Genomic DNA, 24,693 nt, shown 5'->3' with positions numbered 1-24,693 from the left:
TACTAATTTGATTTTTTGCATACTATTTAGTAGGGAAATATTCATACCAAGGACTGTAATAATTCTTTTCACAACCACCACTAATGAAATGTGGAAAATCCCTTAGTTTGCACAGAAGGCTTTCATTCAGTTTTCCCCATTTCCAAAAATCATTTCCTCTGTAAAATATAGTGCTGAATTAAACTCTCCAGTCTGAAAGAGAAAACATTAAGAATGAACTTACTAATGAAACATGGCATAACTTTAAATTATTTTAAACATTTTTTTTTTTTCTGCTTTGAGAAAGGGATAAAATTGATTACTTGCCTTTTCCCCCCTTTTTAGTATGTGGCTCTCAGTCTTGTGAAATGTGTTAACAGTGCTGGATGATATAGTACACAGGCCATGATTAATATGATAGTGTTAGAGCTGTGCGGATGTGTGATCATACCCACACTTCCTCTTCACTCAGTGGAAGCAAGTCATTTGAGGAGATTTTCCTTACACACACACACACACACACACACACACACACACACATGCTTTCTTCATGCACCCACACACACACACATGTACACACACACACATGCTTTCTTCATGCACCCACACACACACACACGTACACACTTCCTCCATAGTCTAAGGGTGAACAATCATCAACGGAATGTCCTGATGAGAAAGGATATTAACACATCTCTTGACCAAATGTTTGGCCCGCACAAGATCAGGATCAGTCTCTTTGAATAGTTGCCAAGGGCATCAAGGTCAAGCAGCTCGTATTTGCTCATGAATTTTAAGATTTTGTGTATGAATGGGGGTATGTATGTGATCCTTGTAAACCATACATTATGGAGATGGATCCTTGTCTTCGTGGGGACATTTTTGGTGCCCATGACGAAAACAGCCCATAAATCATACAAAGTGATGTTTTTTGAAAATGTAAAAATGCAGAACGTTTTTTTTTTTTTGTGTGTGTGTGTGTTTGAATTTTGATTGATTTTAGTGAATCATTTTGTTTTTGCATTGAGCAAGTAAATGTACTGGTTAAAAAGCAAATTATTTACATATTCAAGCATGTTATGTAGATTAATATACAGTCAAAATAATGCAAAATAAACAGACAGAGTGATCAAACCTATGGAGACTGTGGATAAAGGACACAAGAGCACAGCTACGCATGTAGATTTCCTGGATGAGCAGTACTTCATACAGCAACCTTCATTATTCTGAAAAATTTGACCTCTGAATGTCACGATTGACCAATCAGAATCAAGTATTACATAGAGTCGTAATCAATTAATTTCTGCTGTTTATCACTGTAGTCTTGATTCAATTCATATTCTAGTTTTCTTTTTTAGTTTGTTTTTGTCTGTTCAAGTGTGATTCAAGTTTGATTCAAAACTCATATATACAGCATCTGTCAAAAGTTTGGATTTTTAAATGTTTTTGAAAGAAGTCTCTTATGCTCACCAAGGATGCATTTATTTAATCAAAAATAGTAAAAAAACAGTTATATTGCGAAATATTATTACTAATTTAAAAAAATGTTTGAATAGATCTAAAATCTATTTTAATATAGTAATTTATTTCTTTGATGTCAAAGCTGAATTTTCAGCATCATTACTCCAGTCTTCAGTGTCACATGACCCTTCAGAAATCATTCAAATGCGCTGATTTGGTGCTTAAACATTTCTTATTATTATCAATGTTGAAAACAGTTGTGCTGCTTAACATTTTTGTGGAAACTGTGATCATTTTTTCAAGATTCTTTGATGAATAGAAAGTTCAGTGAACAGTATTTATTCGCATTTATTAAATTTATTTATTAAATTTATTAAAAAGTTTTTATTAAATAGAAATCTTTTGTAACATTATGAATGTCTTTACTGTTACTTATCAATTTAATGCATCCTCGATGAATAAAAGTATTAATTTCTCTCTCTTTTTTTAATCTTACCACAAATATTTGAATGATATCATTATTTCCACAAAAATATTAAGCAGCAAGATCTGTTTCCAACATTGATAATAGATAATAATAAATGTTTCTTGAGCAGCAAATCAGCATATTAGAATGATTTCTGAAGGATCATGCAACAATAAAGACTAAATTAATGATGCTGAAAATTCAGCTTTGTCATCACAGGAATATTCATCATATGAAATATTCACAAAAGTCATAGGTCATTTCGGTGCACAGAGTCTGAACCCTAAAACAATGAAATCATTGTGCATCATTAAACTGTTAGTAGGAGTGTACATCCAGTAAATATGAATAGGAACAGATCTAATCTTCATGATCTGGTTGCTGTTTCCGTGTTTGTACGAGCACTGGCCTTTGAGGTTGTTCCATTTTTGGATGTGTATTTCATTTTGATACTCTACGTGTTTAGTAAACTCTGCAGTGGCTGATGTGTAATGCAAATGTTTACAAAGTTCTGTTTACACTACCTCATTTATTGAAATTTTGTAACATGCTAATCCACGTGTTTGTCTCTGTCTCTACAGCCAATGGTATGTACATGGGAAGCCAAGAAATGAGACTGGTTGTAGAAAGAGACAACGCAACCATACGCCAACACCTCAGCAAGGTAATGAACAGTAAATTAGAGTGATGTATCAAATAAAAGCAGAAACTAAAAATTCAGGACACATGGCCAAAAACCGAAAGCACTCATTTAAAATTAGCCTTGTTTGGAATAACTATCAATTCTATTAATGTTATTCAGATTTAGTCATTTATTTTAGATAATAAGGAAAGATGAAAGGAACAATATTTAAAATGATGTTTGAATAAAATGACAGTCTAGGCAAAATGGTTTAATTATGCACATGTCATAATTGATCAAGTTATTTTAAACAAACTCTATTCTAAACAGTCTCGAACTGATTTGTGGCTAATACAAGAACATCTGTATCTTACAATGTATCTTATGAGATGTTGTGTTAGTCTACCACTGTCTCTATAATACATGCTTTATTAATCAGTCAATATACACAATTCAGTGACTCTTCTAGAAATACAATAAAATATGCATTATATTTAATATAAATAAATATTACAGTTAAATAGGGATTTTCAGTTTCTCAAAAATTCTAATTCTGTAAGTGAAAAATAGCCAATAAATATACTATTTTGTCAGAATAAATTACGAAAATAAAAATAAAATATGTAATTTCAATTGCTATTGTTATCACAACATTATAATGTACAGTATGAAAATGGATGTTTATTTTGAGATTTGCCAATGATTGCATTTAACAAAGTTATTAAATTAATCATGTTTTTAAAAATTAACTTAAAATATTAAGTGAGCGTTACAGGATGGCAAAGGTAATCTAAATGTAAAAAAGTGGAAACGAGCATGCACAATTAAATATGGAATATCGACTGATATACCAATATTGACTGTTACTGAATTTAATATATATATATATATATATATATATATATATATATATATATATATATATATATATATATATATATATATAGTATGGATATGTTGTGCATCCCTAAAATTATTAATCTCATTAACTGTAATTGTTGAAAGTTTCTTTCTTTTTTTTTCTTTTTTTTTTTTTTGTTAAAGGGGTCCTATTATGCTTTTTCAACTTTAGTTAGTGTGTAATGTTGTTGTTTGAGCATAAAAAAGATGCATATTTACAAAGCTCAAAGTCTAAAGGGTGCTCCAAAATATCCCCAAAGGGACTTTCTAAGAACTACAACGACCGACTCGTTTGGACTACAATGCATTTTTTTCTGAGTTTTGTGAAGTCACCATTAATCACAGTTAATCACAGTTAATAATCTCTGCCCACAGAATATGCAAAAAAAGAGGGGAGGTTGAGCTGCATTAGAGAAGACAGTGTTGTCGCTATGTCAGAGAGATGCTGTTTTTTCCACCCCGTTTCCAAAACTCATTTGTTTGACCTTCCTAAGGCTGATGAACATAGAGTAGTTTAAATTTATTTTATAACCCCAGCGTTTATCTTTGTGCTGCACATTTCATGGAGAACAGATTCTAGAACCTAAGAGAGTACAATGCATGATACACACAAAAGCTTCTCCTGAAATGGAGCAGTTCCCACTTTGTCGGGACAATCTGTTGTTTGTGGATCACAACTTGTAAGTATGTCTTAATTTTAGTTGTGTTTTTGATTAACATTTCACTCGCCTGCAAGCCACCATTAGTGTTGATATAGTGCTTACTGTAGCTTTTGTAAGCTCTCACTTTCGTAAGACTGTTCACCGCCCCATAGGAAAATTAATCATGGTTTTGTGATCGATTACTGTTTGTATTACCATAGTTTTCCAACAAATATCGTGATTAAATGGTGTATAACATCATATCTAAAATGTCTAAGAAGATTACAACAAAAAAAAATACCACTCTGAAACATCCCGTGAAATCCATGCTTACAAAGTCCATTTATGAAATCCGTTCTGCACAATGTTTTGGTAACATTGTTAAGTCTGAGTCAGGCTCGAATTGGTTTGGAATTGACGCCATCCTTAATTATTTACACCTGAGCTGAACTCGCGATGATAAGGTGCGTGACATTTCCCGAAAACACGCCAAGCGGTGCCATTCACAACACACTGAGCCAGCTAATCAATCACAGCACATTTCGTGTTTCGGAAGGAGGGGCTTCATTGAAATAGGAACTATTCGTCGCGTTCAAGCCAGAATGGGGAGAGAGGTGCTGTAATAATGTAAAATATGTGAAAAGTAATGGGTTTTTTTTTTTGAACAATCAAGCATGAAAGCATATTCTAGTACACCCCAAAAACAAAATCCAGACTTCGTAAAAGGGCGTAATAGGACCCATTTAATTTTCTTTGTCTGTGGCCCAAATGTTGACGCATCACTAGTAGATGACTGTAATAAGTAATTTGTAGCCAACCGCATTGTTCCCCATGCATGGGTATTTGTTTTTACTGAAACAATCAGATGACACAGCTTTCCTTAATTTCCTACATATTAAAGGCATTGATCAAAGAGATTCTGGAAACCTCTAAACACATTAGACGCAGATGAAATCCATGCTGACTAACCCTCAGAGAGCTGATAACCAATCACACGATATCAGATCTCAAAGCACGTTCCTCCAACCCACCCTTCCGTTTTCTCAATGGAAGCATGGGCGGAAGAACCATGTGTACCTTTCAGTACTGTGGTGTGATGCAAAGCAGAGACTGCGTACACATGCAGAGAAGCTGCTGATGGTCTATATCCGTCATCAGTTAAAAAGGTGATATCTTCACTGCTCTTAAGAGTCACATACTCGAGGCCTGCATCTTATGGTTACACATAGCACCTCGACTCGAAGAAATTCTTTGTCAAAACTTCAGAAATTCCCTTGAGTCTAGAAACTGATCAAATGTTTTCCCGGTTTGATCTGTTTATCCCACCCATAATTCCATGGAGGAAGGAAGCTCTTACTTTTCTCTCCATGTCTCTGACTACCATTGTCTGTTTGTCCGTATGGGTGTCAGAGTATGTGGCATTCTTTGGTATCAGCTTCACAGTCAGTCTAGCTTGCCAATAGCGATGCTAGAATAATTTTCTTCCGAAAAAGCTGAAGGTGAAGACAGGAGGTCATATGTTTAAACCCCTCTCAGCCTTAAACCACATGCATCTGACTCCTCTATTAGATTTATGGGCTGTGGTGAAATCGATCAGGCCGACAGATGTAGAACCCATCACGATTAACTGGTACAGTCGGCAAAGGCTAAACATTATGCAGTTTGTCAGAGAAATCATGCAAAGCAGTTGACAAGAGAATTTGATCTTTCTATTGTGTACGGCTCTCGAGGTCTCACCAATAAATAGCCTTTAGAAATCTGCACGGGTGGTTTTTCCTTTCACATTGATGTTATTGGCATCATTCAGCCGAGGTTACGGCAGCCTAACTGAAGGAAATACCCTTCAAGTGTCCACACTGGTGTCCGAGGGGACGTGGTGGACGTAGCGGATTTAATGTCAATCTTTCTTAAATTTTGTTTTATTGAAATGCAATCTTGATTGTTTTCCCATTTGGATCCTATATGAAGTTCTCAGTGTGTTAAAGACTTTCTCCAAGATTTCTTAAAGGATTAGTTCACTTCAGAATTAAAATGTCCTGATTTACTCACCCCCATGTCATCCAAGATGTTTATGTCTTTCTTTCTTCAGTCGAAAAGAAATTAAGGTTTTTGAGCAAAAACATTCCAGGATTTTTCTTCATATAGTGGACTTCACTGGGGTACAACGGGCTGAAGGTCCAAATTGCAGTGATCCAGTGTCTACAAAGTGAACATGCAAAGACTAAGTCAAACGCCCTTTACAAAAAAAGGTAAAACAACGATGTTGGACGATTTTTAATTTGGAGGAGAAAATGAGATGGAGTTTTTTGCCCCTACTGTGGTACTTCCACCTACGTCACCAGGCGTGACCTTTCCAACATGATTACGTGCGTGGCACATCGCAGAGCTAGTACAAGACGAGCATTTGTGGTTAAAAAGTATATACATTTTTAAAATGACCGATTGTTTCGTTAGATAAGACCCTTATTCCTCAGCTGGGATCGTGTAGAGTCCTTTGAAGCTACATTGAAACTACAATTTGGACCTTCAACCCGTTGAACCCCACTGAAGTCCACTATATGGAGAAAAATCCAGGAATGTTTTCCTCAAAAACCTTAATTTCTTTTCAACTCAAGAAAGAAAGACATAAACATCTTGGATGACATGGGGGAGAGTAAATCAGGAAATTTTAATTCTGAAGTGAACTAATCCTTTAAGTTATTCTGTTTTATAGATTTATGACACATGACGAATAGTCTACTGTGGTGTTTCATCTGCCAAATTATATTTGACTGATCATATCTGGAATCAAAATGAGAGTTTTTGACTAGGGCTGTGAATTTGTCTTAATTAGTAAAATTATATATATAAACATTTACTCATTTTTAAACCGTTTACAAATTTTTATTTATTTTTCATATTGTAATATTATTTTATTATATTTTATGATTTATTTTATTACATTTTATTTTATCCTATTTTTAAATAAATTCTTTAAAAAGATCAATAAATGTAAATTATCTCTTATTAGGGGCTTTTCTCAACAAATATTGATTTATGCAATTACTTATCAGTGTATAATGCAATTAATTTGATTAAAACTTTAATCATTTGACAGCCCTAGTTAAATTCTTTTCACAAAGAAAAAAAGTTTTAGAGCTTCAAATTATGACACATGTAATTCATTGATAGTTGCTTCTGACATCTTGAGGTGTGCTGGGGAATATGAAGGAGCACATACTACAAACTCCAGTGGTGGACTCCTATATGAATCAAATGCGAGGGTTACTAATTTTGTTAGACTTACATCATAGATTGTGACTTTAAAATGAAAGACACACCGGTTAGTAGTAGGTAGTAGTAGTCTCTCTCAAATGACTGTCAGAAAAACAGAAAAGCCTTGTGTTTATTGTTGAAGTTCTGCTCTCATTATGATGCATGGTCATAGTGGTGAATCCCACATGCACGGGAACAAACCTAAATCATGTTAATGTCTTAATCGGCTCTGGGTGTTTATTTTTTTTTTTCCTCTGTCAGATTGTTTTTTACTATGGAGCCACGGACCACTGGTGCCCTGTGCAGTATTACCATGATATCAGAAAGGACTTCCCTGAAGGGGACATTCGTCTGTGTGAGAGAGGCATCCGGCATGCATTCGTCCTGGATTCAGGGGAGGAAATGGCTAACATGACAGCTGAGTGGATATTTGATGACTTGAGGATGCTCTGACTACCAGAATAACATTTGTTTAACTTTAAAGTCTATCAGACAAAAATTCTAACTGAGCCCCATGTGTGAGTTTTTTTTTAATACGGCCATTATTTTAGAATGTATTAAGGCTAGTTCACACTGCACCAACAGATGCCGACCAACGCAGACAATCACCAGATTACAGTACGTCACTTGTCAGGCATTCCATGACCCTTCCATGAAGATGTTCAAATGACGATAGATGACGAGAGGGGTAATACACTGATCCAACAAAACCCGAAGAAGTGTCTGTTGCCGTTGGTCGGCGTCTGTCAGTGTCACATGACACTTCAGTCACAATGGAGTTGTATGACTGATGTATTGGTGACATTTCAACATGTGAAATATATGACATTTTAATTCTCAAATATGTGTAAGTAAATGTATTTGTCCTTCAACTTTGCAGTGCATTGCATTAATTATTTATTTTAGTTGAACACTGTTATTTTTCAAAATTTACTTAAACAAACAAGTCACTTAAGAACAAGATTCTTATATACAACAACAGCCTGGCATGACGATATTGTCCTCTAAATGAGGATTTTTTTTAACATAAAAAAAAGATATAGTTATATATATATAATTACAAAGAAGTATGGTGTAATTAAAATAGTTAACAAAAACTGTTAATAGAACATTTGCAATTAAATCAATAAAAGCTTGTAAAGTTTAGCATTTTTGCTGTTGATTTCTGTCATTGGGACAGAAATTTAGAATTTAACATTTCTATGTATTGCTATAATTTAATATAGTTAAATTACAGTGTTGATTGTATGAAACGCTTTGAATATTCTGATATTCAGTATTTGAGGAGGGAGGTCTCTTGAATCTCTTGAACCTTTTCTTTTTGCTTTTTCAATGACATGTTTTACACTCAGAACATGTTACATGTGATTTGATTTCTGTCTGAAGAGAAATGTATTAATATGGCAGGAAATGCCTGTACTGCACGGACCACAAAATTATGAATTTTAATGAAACTCAGGCTGACCCTGGTTTAAAGCTGAAAAATTATGCATGTTTGAGCTGTCTCCACATAAATGGACCTCACAATTAACCCTGGATCATTTTTATTCTCCAGACTGCATCAGCAGGATTCTGGAATAGTGTTTTACCTGTAAAGCTGCTATTCTCTTAGCTTGAGATCTGTTTGGATTCTTTAGGCCCCAACTTGGCTCCTGAGACGTCCCAAGAGTTTGCTTTATGGTGAATGGGGGAGCCAAAGCGGGACCCCTTATAAGAAAACCCGGCTGTAGGTTTGTTCTCCACTTGCATGGTTTCCTGGGGGTTACCAAGTGAAATATTTTGACAGTTTACCTCAACAGCCCAGGGACCCGTAATATTATTCAGTCCTCTAACCACCTCAGTCAATGTAACGAAACATCAAATCTCTCATACGTATTTTACTCTGATGCTCAAAGTGATGTCATTTCAAACCTGTGTGACTTATTTTTTTAATTTCTGAAGAATATCCTGTCCATATTTTACCATACAATGAAGATGAATGAGAACTGGGACTGTCAAGCTTCAAAATTAAATAAAAGCAGCATAAAAGTATCACAAAATGGTCCATATGACTCGAATGCTATATTCCACGTCTTCTGAAGCCTTGTGATGGAACAGACCAAAATTTTGATCATTATTTACTGAAAATTGTGAGATCCTCTGTAGTTTTCTTTTCTGCTTTGCTGAGAGAAGTGATATCCAATTCCTGAACAAATCATTCTTTTGAGTCAGATCTTTTCATCAAATCAGTTGATTCAAAAACCAGTCTGAATGATTTGTTTGCAAATCAGATCTTCGAGTTTTCAAGTTCAACTCAATCTTGTTAAAACGGTTAACAGCCCACAAGATGGGATGGTTATGAGTCAAAAACAAAATTTCACACTGCTTCAAAACATTTGGAATATAGTGCATAAGTCATTTGGGCGATGTTTGTGATACTTTTAGGGGCTTTTCACACAGAATGCATTTTTGCATTTAATAATAGAATCCAACTGCAGAAGCGCACTGCTGATGAATAGAAAGAAGGCAGGGTTTCAATATTTGTTTTGAACTGGAGCTTCTTTTAAAGGGTTAGTTCACCCAAAAATGAAAATTCTGTCATTAATTACTCACCCTCATGTAGTTACACATCCGTCAGACCTTCGTTCATCTTCGGAACACAAATTAAGATATTTTTGATAAAATCCGATGGCTCAGTGAGGCCTGTATTGCCAGCAAGATAATTAACACTTTCAGATGCCCAGAAAGCTACTAAAGACATATTTAAAACAGTTCATGTGACTACAGTGGTTTAAACTTAATGTTTTGAGGCGACGAGAATACTTTTTGTGTGCCAAAAAAAAACAAAATAGCGACTTTATTCAACAATATCTAGTGATGGGCGATTTCAAAACACTGCTTCATGGAGCTTCGAAACTTTACGAATCTTTTGTTTCGAATCAGTGGTTCGGAGCACGTATCAAACTGCCAAAGTCATGTGATTTCAGTAAACGAGGCTTCGTTACATCATAAGTGTTTCGAAATTTCAATGGTTCACCACTGGGGGGGCGTGACTTTGGCAGTTTGATACACGCTCCGAACCACTGATTCGAAACAACAAAAGATTTGTATAGCACAAAAAGTATTCTCGTCGCTTCATAACATTAACTGTAGTCACATGAACTGTTATAAATATGTCTTTAGTAGCTTTCTGGGCATCTGAAAGTGTTAATTATCTTGCTGGCAATGGAGGCCTCACTGAGCCATCGGATTTTATCAAAAACATCTTAATATGTGTTCCAAAGATGAACGAAGGTCTTACGGATGTGTAACGACATGAGGGTGAGTAATTAATGACAGAATTTAAATTTTTCGTTGAACTAACCCTTTTTAAGTTGTGATAGTGTTTTCTTCCTTATTGTGACACATATTTGAGAGAGACGGCTTCTCAAACAAGTAAAATTGTAGGGCGGGACTTGATTTTGTCCATGGGGAATTGATTGGATTGTTGTGGTTTGCTATTGGTCGATCTCATTTGAGTGACAGGTTGTCCCGCCCTTTCACCAGTAAACGCATCATCAAAAAAAAAAAGAGATGTCGTTGTAAGAGGGTGGGGAAGTTACTTTGATTGGCACATGAATTTAAAAAAAAAACATAATGATGTGCAAGGATTGAGCATTTATAATAAATAGCCTTCTGCAATATTCCATAAAAAAAAATAAGAATTGTCCATTTTGATTTCCTGCAAAAAAGTAGTGGTGCAATGGTCAAAAATGACAGTTTAGCACATTAAAAACATTATGAAAAAGACAATGATGTGGAACACAAAGTAACATTCTGTGCATTCCAGCCCTTTTTTTGGCATCTTGGAGCTTTATTAAATGGAAAAAAGTGGCAAGGACGTTCTTCAAAAATTCACTCGTGGGTAACTAATTGATGACAGAAATTTTCATTTTTTTAGGTGAGATATTCCTTTAGAAAAGGGGAACAAGCTTTGGCACAACACCACACAGATCCTCATCGAGTGCTGACACATGGCCCATCCACACCAACTTGTTCAGTTGATTTGAAATCTGTCTTTCTCAGTACCAGGACGTCCTGTATGTGGACCATTCCGGCAGTAATTGGTGCATCTTGTTGCAGAGTGGCTCAGCAAACTGAGAGTAAATATTTCCAGCTGATCTGTTTCCCGTTCTCTCTGAGAGTCGGGACTCTCCGTGTAAGCCCAGGTCTCTTTAATCTTCCTTTCCAGGCTTCTCAAAAAGAATGACAAAGCCCCTTAATTTGCTTATCCTTGATTTAAACCAGGAGGCAGGGCTAGTTCATAGAAGGAAATGGAGTAATCCTGCCCGGGTGGATTGAATTGTGGCAAAGCAAACAAGCTTTACTGTTTTACGTCTCCAGAGTGGTTTGGGTTCTCTTGTGGTGATGAAGAATCGTTCCAAAGACACTCTGGTATTTTCCTGCCAAATATCATCTGCTATAGATCATTTTCTTTTTCCCTGGTCTTTGTTATGTTTTGTTTTGACATTGCAATAGTTGCTCTTTGTTCCCCTCTCTCCCAATTTTTGTACCAACTTAACATCATCTGATATACACTCTGATCCGGGGTTAAAATTGAAATAGATCTTTTCTACTATATGTAAACCTACTGAATTTGGTGCTGTTGTGAGATTTGTCTTCCAAAAAAATTTTTCTTATTATAGCAGCACAGATACTGTAGCTATTAACTATTCATATATATAATTCAGGTCCTACATTCTCCTTCAATGACACAAACTGTGAGTGTAGGAAAAGCAAACAGTGCATCCCATCCCACAAGCCCGCTCTCACGGGAGTATTGAAAATGTTTTTCAGGTTGTGTAACTTACAGAGAGCCAGAATTGTCCCCCACGGTGGCCCATCATTGCTATTGATTCGGTTTATAGGGGAATTAGATCAGTTTAAACACAGCATTTACATTAATATCAGAGTGTAATAGTGGAATCATGTGCTTTAAGAAGAAGTGAAGTGAAATACAATGAGCAGAAATGTATGAAAATCTTAATGGGAAAAACACACTATAAGTCAAGCCAGCCAACCCTGAGTTTGATGCAATGAAACCTGCCTTTGCATTCAGCTATATTAAACTGCTGATAACCATGTGCATGAAACCAGAACAGTTAGTACTTTATGAGTCTTTAGTATTTTGTGGGCACCAGTTTCGTAATTACGTTCGGTGTAATGCTGTATAATGCATATAGTACATTCAGAAGGGACACATGAAACAGGTGTGACAAATTTGGCAAGCCGATTCCCCGTGCTGGAAAAGCTTTATGAAATAGTAAATGGCCAATTCTTTTGAGAAAAGTCGTGGATTTTATTGTGCAGTTCTAGTTTAAGTGCAAACCAAAATGTAACCTATTAGAGAATTGTTAGATAAATGGACGCAATCCTACAACATTTATTTATTTAGTTATTTGTTTGATATGTACTGTTACAACATGCACTGGCCATACTTATACAATATTATAAACTATATTTTAAAAATATATTTCAATAAAAATAATAAAATATGTAGAAAAGGATAAATGACATATAGGAATGCTGTCACTTATTAGCTAACTAAAAAATGATATAAATGTCTTTTTTGTTTTAACATTTTTTTTGTATCATACTGTATTTTGTATACTTTACATTGTTTTTATAATTTTTTTTTTCAGTGTTTTATTTTTATATTTCAATAAAAAAATTACAAAAATAATGTTTTTATAATTTTGTTTTTATTTTTCATTGTTTTATTTTTATATTTCAATAAAAAATAGAAAATGTGTAGCAAAAGATTTATTAGATGACAAAAACAGTGTCTTTATTTATATTTATTTTATTAATAAATGTAGCATATTTTATTTATTTTTTTATAATTTTTAGTATAATTTTATGCATTCATCTTTAAAAATAGCATTGATACCCACTGTCAAGTGTCTACATGAAAGATTCAGGCCAGTTGTACTACAGTATCTGACTATATTTGTCCCAAGAAAACATTTGGATGACAGCCTCATCATTTCCTCCATCTCAAACTGTCTATCAAATTTTGACCTGAATGAGATTTTATATGGGCCAAAGTGGCTCTCAGGAAAAGACATCTGAACCGATGTCAAAGTCTGGACACTTCAGTGCTTTTTTTTTTTTTTTTTTTTTGGTCTCAGTTGTGATTCTTCGACATGATTCAATAAAAAAAGAAACAAGCGTGTTTAAAAAGATCTTTCCTCTCTTAAAGAAAAACTGTATCCCCTCTAGTCATTGACTCCAGGCAGTTGTTCAAATATGTGGGGGTCAGTGTTCATTTAAAACCATTCCTAAAATATGGACTTGGTGAGGGGCCACCTATTCTCTGTCTCTAATAATTGTTTGATATACTGTATTATTGCATTATCTGTAGACTCAACAAAGGAAATATTAGTGACCTTGATTCAGATTAGTTTTTTGGTATCCATCAAAAACAGATTAACAGACGGCATAAACGTCTTTGAATAAGTTATCTCTGTTACTCCTTTTTAAATATTGGAGGTATTGTAATAAAAGTGAGTGATGAGCCGTCTCCTCCAGTTGCTCTTGCATCATAACCTTCTCTGGACAAGTGCTCAATGGCAGGGCACAAAGTCATTCATTTCGTTAAAAAAAATACCTCCACAGGGACCCTCCACACATTAGCGTTTCCTGAAGTTCAGCACACAATGCCGCACGGCTCCCCTACCAGCTCCGGACAATAACGTATCCCCCTCTTCACCCTGTGTTGTGTGGAATTTAGAATCACCTGGAAACTTCCTGAATACTTTCTGGCAAAAAAATGAGACAAAATACAAACCCAATAATGATTCCGGAACCGTGGGTGAGTCAGACAGTCACCGAAGGTTCACTTTCATGTGGATGTCTGGGAAAGAAGATTTGCTGCGGGAGTGCGGGAGTTTTTTTTTTTTTTTTCCATCAATACTTTTTTTTTAATATATATATACACAGTATATAAAATCATCTATACAAAAATGACAATGCAATATAGAAGTATGAAAAGATGCTAAGTGTGTTTACTTTTGGCCTTTTAAATTTAAATTTGTTTATATATATATTATACATATACTAATAAACATTGTTCAAAAAAGAAAAAAAAGAAATCAATATATTGCAGATAATTTACAATTGAATTATGTACACTTCTTTATCTAACAGTATACATACTCTTACATACACAGTGCATTTACAATGGAAACTCAACAACAACAACAACAAAAAAAGACATTCTCCCTTTTTTAAAACAGTTTTGGACATTATTCTTGGTTTGTACTTTAAAATGATAAGTTTCGCAGCCAGTTAAATACATAACACTAAATGCATTAAATTAAGAAAAAAAGTTTTTGGCATGTGTACAATAATTTACACTTATATTTTAAGCCTTTGTTCTAGTAAAAAAAAAAAAAAAAAAAAAAATCAGTCACGGCTTATTGTTCCCTCCATTTTTTTTATTTTTTTTTTTTATTTTGAGCAACATATATTTTACCAGCTTACAGTAAAATAAAACATATCAGTGAAGGTAAGTTAACATTGCTTAGCACTGATCAGAAAGTATATTCGAGGGGTGCCAAACCCCTCTACTGAACCATGACAATCCTGCAGGCTTTGCATTCATTTCTCTGAGAGCACTTGGCATGCTGAATTGAAACTCCTTCTCTACTAAATGTCTCCTAAGGCTTTTCACTTTAGTAAAATAGCGAGGCACAGCTGAAGTAACCCATGCAGCGCTTAAGCTGATAACCTCCAGACCTCCGAACAACAGAAGAGGCAACGGCACTTTTCATGCCTCTTTATCTCCTTGAACCAAAGATGGCGTCCCGTAAAGTTCATCTGTTCCAGCTAGGTGTGCTATCACGATCGTGTCAATAGTGAAAGAAAGACTGCTTATAAAAAGAATCAAATTGTTTGGAGAAACTGCCTTGAGAGGAATTAGATTAAGGAGCAAGCACATACAGTTGGGAATGTTTACAATGAAAGGACTTCGAAAGAAATTGCTTGAACTATCCTTGACTGGCCAGATGAAATTAATTTGTTTTTATAGGTTTGAAATAGATTTTGCTTTATCTTTTCAAACAGTCCTGAGTTCATTCCTGCAGTCTGCAGAACAAGATTTTGCCTCAGAACAAAAACAGATCAGTATGATTTGAATGGGAACTGAAGAAATATTGTGTGGGATGCAACTTTCTTCGACTTAATTTAACAAGTAATGGTAACGTAAAAGTTAAGAACATATTTCTGCCAAAGTACTAAAAAATAATCAAAACAACAAACTAGTACACCAACAGTCACGACAATAATGTACCGTAAAACCACACAGGAAGTTTCCTTGAGAGTCGCACAGATTTCGTGCCGTTATATTGTTCTAAACTGCACAGATGCTCTGGCTAATTCTTCTGTGGTCCGTTGATTTAGGAATGTAACTTTCATAATGCCACCATGGACAATTTAGGTGATTATCATTCCCATACAGTGAGACCAACATTGATTGAGGGGAATTACCATGGAGAAATGTCAAAAAAAAAGAAAAACAGTTGCTGTTATGAATTAAAATCTGCTTTGTATTTCTTCATAGAGGAAACAGTTGTTATATAAACAGTAAGCAGGCAAATATTTCTGCCTTGACACTGAGATTAATGAACACTAGAAGCTTTATTTTGATTTTGTTCTTATGGATTGATGTCATTTAAAAGAGGTTCTATATAAAACTTTCATATAAACTAAACTAAAATGAGTTTACAGGAATAATTCACCCAAACTTACTTTCTTCTGTGAAACATAAAAGATATTTTTGGCCAAACAATGGATGTCAATGGTAACCAAAACTATTAGGTTACCAACATTCTTCAAAATATCTTCGTTTATGTTACGCTGAAGAAAGAAATTCATGCAGATTTGGAAAGACATGAGGGTGAGTAAATGATGATAGAATTTTTAGGTGAACAATCCCTTTAAAGCTTTTAAGTTGGGCATAAATTAGGTCCTTTTTTTGTTATACTTATGGTGCAAGGCACTTTTTTACCTTGTGGCTTTCATTCATACATAAATGATTTAAATCAAACATTTGAGAAAATACTGCAGATTTGTATGATCATCCATAATAAGGCATGACATTAAAGCATAAAAGTAATCTAATCTCATTACCAGAGCAAGTAAACAAACCCTCTCAGTAAATGTAGGTGAACACTGAAAGTAGATCCTCAAACAGCCAAATCTAGTGTCAGGATAAAACAAAACAATCATTTTGATTTTGGCTCCACAGCGCCTTTCACAAAATAAGGTCTGAGGTCGCTCAAAGCAATGAAGTCATTTATCTTGCACATATTGCACACATCATGTACTATACTGCAGCATTGTCATCTGACCGAAGTCAAATGTGGTGTCATCAACCTTTTTTGTATAAAACGCCTGGTTTCTCCTTCTCATTAGACAGCTTAGTATGTTATTTTAAGAATGTAAAATGATGTGCTAAACACAATGCTATCTCACAACCAATTTGTACGTATTTTACGAGGTGGCTAATTCGTACGAATTCATACGACCTCACTCGTACCAATTCATGCGATTTGTCTAAACCCCAGTGACGGGTATGTCATTCGTACGAATTTGGAAACTCGTAAAATATGTAAGATTTAGCAAAAAACATACAAATTTATATGAGTGAGGTTGTACGAATTCATACAAATTAGCCACCTCGTAAAATGTACGAAGTACGAATTGCCGTGAGATCGGGTTGGCTAAACAATGTTATGGGTTAATCCTTTTTTTTTTCATGTGTGTCAATGTTGAAAAAAAGAAGCCTGATTTCCACCTTTGTACATCAAATGTTGTGTTGATATAACATTCAGAACTGTCATGCTCAATTATTACATGTGTCTTTTGGTTCTAGAAGCATCTAAAGTTCAAAAAAGGAAAACCGTACTGTGTATATATGATTAAGGAGGTCTAGGTACTAGGAGAAAGCTGTCGGTTAGTATGAGAAGGACTCTTAGAAGTATGCAATTTTAAATCTGTCATCTTTATTCTGGACCCATAGTTTTTGAGCCATTCTCTTGAGCCATAAATGCCATGTGACTAATCACTCTAAAGCTGCAGGAAAATTATGTCATGACAATGCTGAGTGACTGATGGGATCACACATGCACAGTCCCAAATCCTTTACTAGTAACTATCCTGCGCTGTTATAAAAGACAGTGTAAAAAATGCCAGTTTTACACTTTAAAAAGTCTGGTAAAACACCTACTTTAATATAATGAAAGATCTGTCAATTAAATGTTGCTTTTAAAAATGTATTCCATTAGAATGTACAGCTTTTTTGAATGGCCGTCAATTGAGAAAGCTGTTTTTTCAGCCACATGGTGTAGTTATGACATCTACCAGCAGGAGCTAATGAGGCCATGCTAACCAGCAACACTTTGACCCCTTAGATTCAGAATGGAGTCAAAAGTGTTAACTTTCACTCAGTCAATGCCATATTTGATTAAGGCCACTAGACTCCTCAGAGTAATAATTTTCAGAGGTACTATCGAAATCTTCGGAGATATTTCATCTTGAATATAAGCTGACTGTCATGCAAAGCACCTTTACTGTTATACACGTTATAGTTGCGTGCTACCGCTGACAGATTCTCCGACTCTGAGTCTTAACTGGGCCAACATTTCTACGCCTGCTGCAAGGATACTTCAACACTCTATCTCTGAGTTTACATTAACAGGATGTAAAATAATTTCTGGAAAGCCTAGGTTTTCACTCATTTTCTGTTGACGAGTTGTTTATTTGGTGTTGTAAGGGAATTTGGAGCTGTTCAGCACACATGTCCTCTGCTCGCTTCTAAAACACAACTCAATGTCTTATCACCATCTGAACATACACACATGCTCGTTGTCACACATTTACACACTGTCCCTCTCACCAGCTCTGACTGCTTCATCTTGCCGACAATGCAGTGCTTGGCCTCTGCGTATGAGGCAGCGGCAGCTTTCGGATAGGGTCCAGGGGTAGCTCACCCCTCGCTCACATTGCTACCTGCAACCACAACTCTCCACCACCATGTCCTCATACTGTTTATAAACTACATTATTCCCAGAGTCAATGTACAGGATGCTGATGGGACTGAGTTTAGAAGGAACACAACAGCTTGGAGGGGTGGACTCTGGGTCCATGGAGTTCATGAGAGTCTGGATGATGGCGTGGTTGGTCGGTTCCAGGTGTGAGCGCAACGGGAAGTCACACAAACCCTCACAGTGATAAGCTTCATAATCTAGTGGCGCAATAATCCAGTCGTCCCAACCCAGTTCTTTGAAGTTCACGTGAAGCGGCTTCCGGCTGCAACGTGTTCTCCGTCTGCCACCTCCCTTTCCTCCGCCGCCGCCCCCAGTACCAGGTCCTACACCAGGACGACCTGCTAGTGCTGTCCGTCTCCTCCGCCGATGTCTTGGATGACTTTTAATATCATGCTCCGGTGCAGGAAATTTACGACTTTTCATGGCCCTTATCTTCTCACGGATCTCCCTAAAGAGGTTCTCCTTCCTCCGAGCTCGAGAAAAGGCTACCAGTAAGGCTCTTTCATGGGTCTGCTGATCCTCGTGGCTCAGACCCAGCATCCCGGGATGCACGACCTCGTTATTTGAATCAGAAACGGCGGATATGCTGAAACACAACGGCCTGCTGCCTTCCACGGTCCTGTGCAACTTCAGGTGGGTCTTCACGCTTGCACCGATGTCAAACACATCCCATGTGGCTGAAGCGGTATCTAGAAGATCAATGGTCCTGGAGGTGAGGAGCAGAGGTTTGTGAGAGGATCCCGGGAGGGAGCAGGTGTGAAGGAGAAGTCGGTACAGGTTCCCACCACGGGAGAGTAAACTTAAGACATCAGGCGGTGGCCTCCTCAGAACCCGCAGCTCCACCTCCATCAGTTCGTCCAGTCTTGAGAGACCAGACAGGTCGAATGTGTACTGCTGATGGAACTTTAGGGAAGGCTCGTCTGAAGGTATAAGACAAAGAATGGATTAGCATTGAAATATGAAATATAAGTAGGAATTAATGCAGCAAGCTTACATGAGGCAAACACTAATGCATTTCCTCACCTTACTATGAACAATCTTACATATGGCTTTTGTGAAAATGGCATAGACAAACTGTCATTCCTTCAACTCAATGAGAATAACATTCAAGGGCCTGAATGACTTCTCCAAACACGAGGTGCAGCATGCTCACGGAGACCAGGTGGAGAGCATTTGGCTGACCTGTCAGACTGTGAAGGCCTTTGGCAACATCTGCTAATTACACTGATTGAGTGAGAAGAAGGTTTGGCAGGACATTGGAAATGCTCAGCTCTCAGAGAAGCCCTCCTCCTTCCCCTATATGTCCTCAGGAGGATGTAGTAAATTTGAAAGGTGGGTGGCTTAAGGGTGTAATTAAATGTTAGGTAACATTTCAAGCCGAGGTGGACCTCAGTTTTCTGTGGCCACCATGAACTGGAACTGGTCTTTCATTATTCGCACAGCTAACCTAAAATCGCTGCGGGGAAGAAAATCTCTGTCTGCAAGATGTTGTCCTCTCTTTTTCTTTGTTTGGAGGAAGAAATTAGCTAAAAGAATACAGCCAATACTCAGTCTCATCCGTGACTGAGATGATGCAGAACCAACCTTTGCTAAGAGAGACCAGACTTTGCGCTCAGAGTAAAACAAGCTTCGATGTTGACGTCTTGACATACCATTCAAAAATGGAACCCAGAGTACCATGCAACCTGATACAGAGACCGCAGTTTCATGGGTTAAACATGAAGAGGATTCTTCCAATATGAGGTGGCTGCACAGAAACCCAAGGCCAGATTGGGACATTTCATATTGACGCTACACTATGAGAGAGGACTTCAGAATGATAATTGCAAACTGTTTAAAGCTAGCAGACTTTTGGGGACTGGCCACAAATAATGTACCTGCCCTATGGTGCTACATGAGTGCAAGAAAGAAAGGTGTTCTGAAAGAAAAGCACTATACATTTATCTCCTGTCTGAGACAAAGGAATGCTAAAAAAATGAAAGGTGAACAGAGGGGAGGGGTGTAGAGTAAAGCATCCTCCTCTAAGCTAATATCCGCTTGCCAGACTAAACAATGACATAACCTGGAAAATGAGCTGAGGCAGTCAGGGACTCAAGTTCTAGTACCTTGGGGTCTACAAATATTATCTGAATTATTTGCTCTTTTAAGTTTTTGGCTTCAGACAATGCACAGTCATATTTTGGTTATACCTTTAATACTTTTGGTTTCATTGCATTAATAATTTTGTTTGTTGGCATCATTTATGATGGGAACAGGTGGGACAATCTTCACAAAGAGGCATGCTGCACTCCCAGGCCAGATTTGAACCAGAAACTCCACATATTCAAAGCAAACACAATTGAACCAACACATCGCGGTTGATGATTAGAGCTGGTCTATGCACTTATACACACCAACAAAATTCCAAAAGCTTCAGATGTATATGTTATGTATATAGGTATAAGTTTAAATACGTAAGTTCATTTTAGCGCTTGAATTGGTCAGCAATGTGTAACTTAGTTTTATGTCCGAAAAAGCGCTATTGAAAATGTGGTTTAAATGACTTTTGAGCGTTACTGCTTAATAATTAATTATGATCTATGCATTCGCCATTTCGTGACGTCATCTCCACCACGGTCCCCCAATATATATTTTTATAAACCAAAGTGACGCCCATCGTTTTATTTACTTTGTAAGAACCCAGAGAGATCGTATCAAATTTCTTCACTCTTCATTTTTTTTTTTTTTTTTTTTACAAAATGTGGGAAAATATAAGGTGGAAACGTGATGCTTGGAATTCATGCAAATTGTTACCCTCAATACCCTTAAACAAATGTGACATTGGGCACTTTTTTATTATTCAAAGGCTGTGGCCTCAAATGTAATAACTAACCTGTCAATGTATGAATGTCAGTTCAATATACCGAACATTCAAGAACAGAAGAACCTATAGCTACTAAAAAGAAAATGTGTTTTCACGCATCTCCATATATTTGGTCGGGCGGATAGCTGACACACTGCATTTCACAAATTCTGTGTTTTACGTGACAATCTTTATTTGAACATAAGTTTTAAATTAAAATGTTTCTCTATCTTTATCAGCAACACCTGGAGGAGAGAACGCGTGCCCTGTTTTAGATACTTTAGCTTAAGGTGCTGCTGAAGTTTATTTGTCACAGATGTTGGAAATTTGAGACATTTGACTTCATATTTCTTTTTTGGTATTTTATGTATTTCGAAAATATTATCGGATTATCATAAACAAAAAAATTAACTTTTTCAAAAACATGGAATCACGCATGCGTAGGCTACACATGTATAGAAAAGCAATCCAATTCACATCACATTTAAAAGCGAATCCAAATCACTGTAGCAAGAGTATTTAATAAATTATTAATCTACTTTTCAAGTTTAATTTCGCGTAACTCTAATACACGCAGAATTGCGCATTTCTCGAATTAATTTATGCATAAACCAAATATATTTTAGTGCAAAAGTGTGCCATCAGTAATAGTAATGTTTGTGGTTCGTAATTATAATAATTAAAAAATATATATATTATTATTATTATTGTTAATCGGAAACAAATGATCTGACAATGATAATAGCTAATATGAGCCAAAGCATCAGATAATTTCAAGGCTATATATCACGGGTGAAATATACCATAGGCCTACTGTCTTAATATATAAACTCTCAGTCATAGACTAGTCACAGCGAGATCAATCATCTTACAGTGTCAGCTGTCATTTAGCCTATAAGCTACGGCATGATTTATTACTGCAGCGTGTACCTTATACAATTCATTACAATTTTATGTGCCAAGTATAATATATCATAATAAACAGACCAGGCTCAATCTGAATGTATGAAATCCGCACCAATGGCCTGAATGAGATCATCTTACACTCATCTATCTGTCAGTCTCCCCGGCTGATCAATCTCACTCACCTTGTCCCAGGTCCATGAAGCTGGTCACTGTATTGGCATATCTCCTGGAGCGCGTCTGGCTGCCGTTGCCTCCCCGTCGGTCCAGTTCTGATAGAGTCCTGTACAGAGAGATCATGTAAGACGGAACATGAACAGATGTGGAGTCGTTCCGGGAGCTTGTGCTGGCTTCTGCAGGACCGCGCGCATCCAGATGTGAGTGAAGCCCGTTATCAGAGGGGTACTCCACCGATCCCAGCACCACTGCCTCAATAATATTCCCAAAGCAAAAGGAAAACCATAGGAAGGGAGCGGCAGTCTTCTTGGGAGTCATTTTCAGTGGTCTCTGGCCGAAAATGGCAAAGTTGGATGGACTTGATGACTTTGGAAACTCCCCTTTGCTCTTTAGATAGCGTTAATATCTTGAATGTGAGTAACACTGAAAGCCTGTTGCTTAGTATTCAAAGAGCGCCCCCCGTTGGAAAGATATTTCGAAGCGGTAACGTTTTTTTCAAATCCCCAATACCATTGTCAGTGGACTAATATTATTGCCAGAATGCCAATTTAATATAAATAAATTATGCTAAACCGAATGAGCTTAACTAATAATAAACAATGAAAGGTGTCTACTTATTCTGTTTTGCTAAGAATTTTCTTAGTAAAATTGTATTGGTTTTTTATATAACATTGACAAATACTCTTCTTCTAAATAAGAATAATAACATAAATAGACGAATTGGAGTTCAAAAAAGTTTGAAGTTTGTTTTCATGCTGTACCATCTTTTGCACAATCGTCCCCATTTAATGCGCGCGCACTGCCATCTACTGTTGAAAAGACCTCAAATGCTGTTAATGCGATGTTTAAATTGCAACACAGTAGCCTACTTTAAAATGCTAACAGTAAAATTAATTTTCAGAAAGAGTAGTCCATGCAGTTTAGTACAAATACTGCCCTTTTTCTTATACATTTAGGGGAGACTGATGCTAGTTCTCTCCCATCTTACTCCAGTGAATAATTCTCAGTGTAGTTTTTGAAAGTGAACTTCTGTATAAACACAAAAATATCAAATAATTGTTTTGGCCAAAAATACAACCTACGAAATGATGACTATAAAGCTACTAAAGACATTCACTATGATATATGATAGTCCCTCAGCTGTGCAACCCATTAGTGAATGCATTCATGTAGATTATGGGATTTAGATCTGTTTCTTTCTTAATGCTATCCATTTTTCTACTAATTTACACCTTGTCAACTACCAAAAAATAAAGACTATCATATGCATCATCAGTCAAGCATATGGTTCTTTTCACTTGCCACTTACTGGAATCAAAGAGGGAACATAACAATCCATTATTATTTCATCACAGCTAACATATGCTCAAGTTCTTAAGCTGAAAATTGTATTTCAAAATGTCCAGCCTAAAATGTGGCATACCATGGAGATTCAATCTTGGATCACAATGTTGAGGTAAAAGCATATTTCCAATGTTACTTAATTTATATAACTTAACACTGCTGTACTGGGCCTAAAATAGATCATCCATGTCAACATGCAGCTGATTGTGTGTTGATTTGCTCTTCTGGATTAACCAACACTATGCTATAATATATAGGGGTATCAGATTAAACTCTGGAATTTTTGCCAGGAAGTACAATACTCCTGCTTTCTTTCTGACCTCATCCATGTCTGTCATACTAATAACTGAAGTTCAGTAGAGACAGCAAAGTAAACACATTCTAGTAGCCAAAGCAACATTTATTAAGCTCATGGTATGAGCTGTGTTGTCTTCATTCTGTATTTTGCACTCTTCTCATGACTGCTCAGTCAAAGCCGTCAGATATACAGATGTCATTCTATTAACGGCCTGAACAGTGAGCCATGCTATCAGAAAGAGGTGGACTGGAAAGTATCTTGGTGACAAAACCTTATTCTTACCCCTCAAAACAATGGAAATATGTCAACATCCATAGTATGTACAATACACTATTTTCCCACTCAATCATTTTGCTCTGCATTAGTTCACAGGGACTAGACACCAGTTACAGATCTTTTCTCATTTATGTCAACTAGCTGACAAGATTTTTCTGTGTAAATTTGTATTATAAGAAGGAATGGACATGCTACAATGAGTAAACACAATTAAAGCTCAAAACATGTAACTAAATCCTTGTGATTACATATTTTAAAGTTGTTATATATTTATACATTAAAGATTAATGTACATGTACACACACACACACACACACAGAGTAGATGATTATTATCCCCTCATAAGTAAATCAATTTCCATCAACCATTAACATCTATTAATGGGCAATATTTGCCCATGCATGGCATTATATGTTGATAAACAAACAAATATGGGCGTTACTCCTAAAATACAATTATT

At 36.2% G+C, this 24,693-nt stretch overlaps 2 protein-coding genes across 4 annotated transcripts in view; one reads left to right on the top strand and one right to left on the bottom strand.

Annotated features, from left to right (window-relative positions):
- ldah (lipid droplet associated hydrolase) overlaps nucleotides 1-8,196 on the top strand; it is a 43,816-nt gene extending 35,620 nt beyond the window's left edge. For 2 of the 3 annotated variants that reach the window (XM_051868761.1, XM_051868762.1), the window contains exons 6-7: nucleotides 2,488-2,570; nucleotides 7,586-8,196. In XM_051868761.1, coding sequence (XP_051724721.1) covers nucleotides 2,488-2,570; nucleotides 7,586-7,777 — 275 coding nt within the window. In that variant the 3' untranslated portion in view covers nucleotides 7,778-8,196. The remainder of the gene's footprint in view (nucleotides 1-2,487; nucleotides 2,571-7,585) is intronic. The other variant, XM_051868763.1, reaches the window with a different exon arrangement.
- Nucleotides 8,197-10,561: 2,365 nt separating this feature from the next.
- Nucleotides 10,562-24,580, bottom strand: gdf7 (growth differentiation factor 7). Its single transcript, XM_051868760.1, has 2 exons — nucleotides 22,324-24,580; nucleotides 10,562-19,313 (listed from the first exon to the last, which is right to left on the bottom strand). Exons 1-2 carry the CDS (start codon nucleotides 22,631-22,633, stop codon nucleotides 18,352-18,354), a joined length of 1,272 nt encoding a protein of 423 aa, XP_051724720.1. The 5' UTR covers nucleotides 22,634-24,580; the 3' UTR covers nucleotides 10,562-18,351.
- Nucleotides 24,581-24,693: the final 113 nt, after the last annotated feature.

Source organism: Ctenopharyngodon idella, chromosome 17 (assembly GCF_019924925.1).
Source record: "Ctenopharyngodon idella isolate HZGC_01 chromosome 17, HZGC01, whole genome shotgun sequence".
NCBI lineage: Eukaryota > Metazoa > Chordata > Actinopteri > Cypriniformes > Xenocyprididae > Ctenopharyngodon > Ctenopharyngodon idella.
The sequence above is the reverse complement of the archived record's forward strand: the minus strand, read 5'-3'. Positions and strand labels throughout refer to the sequence as shown.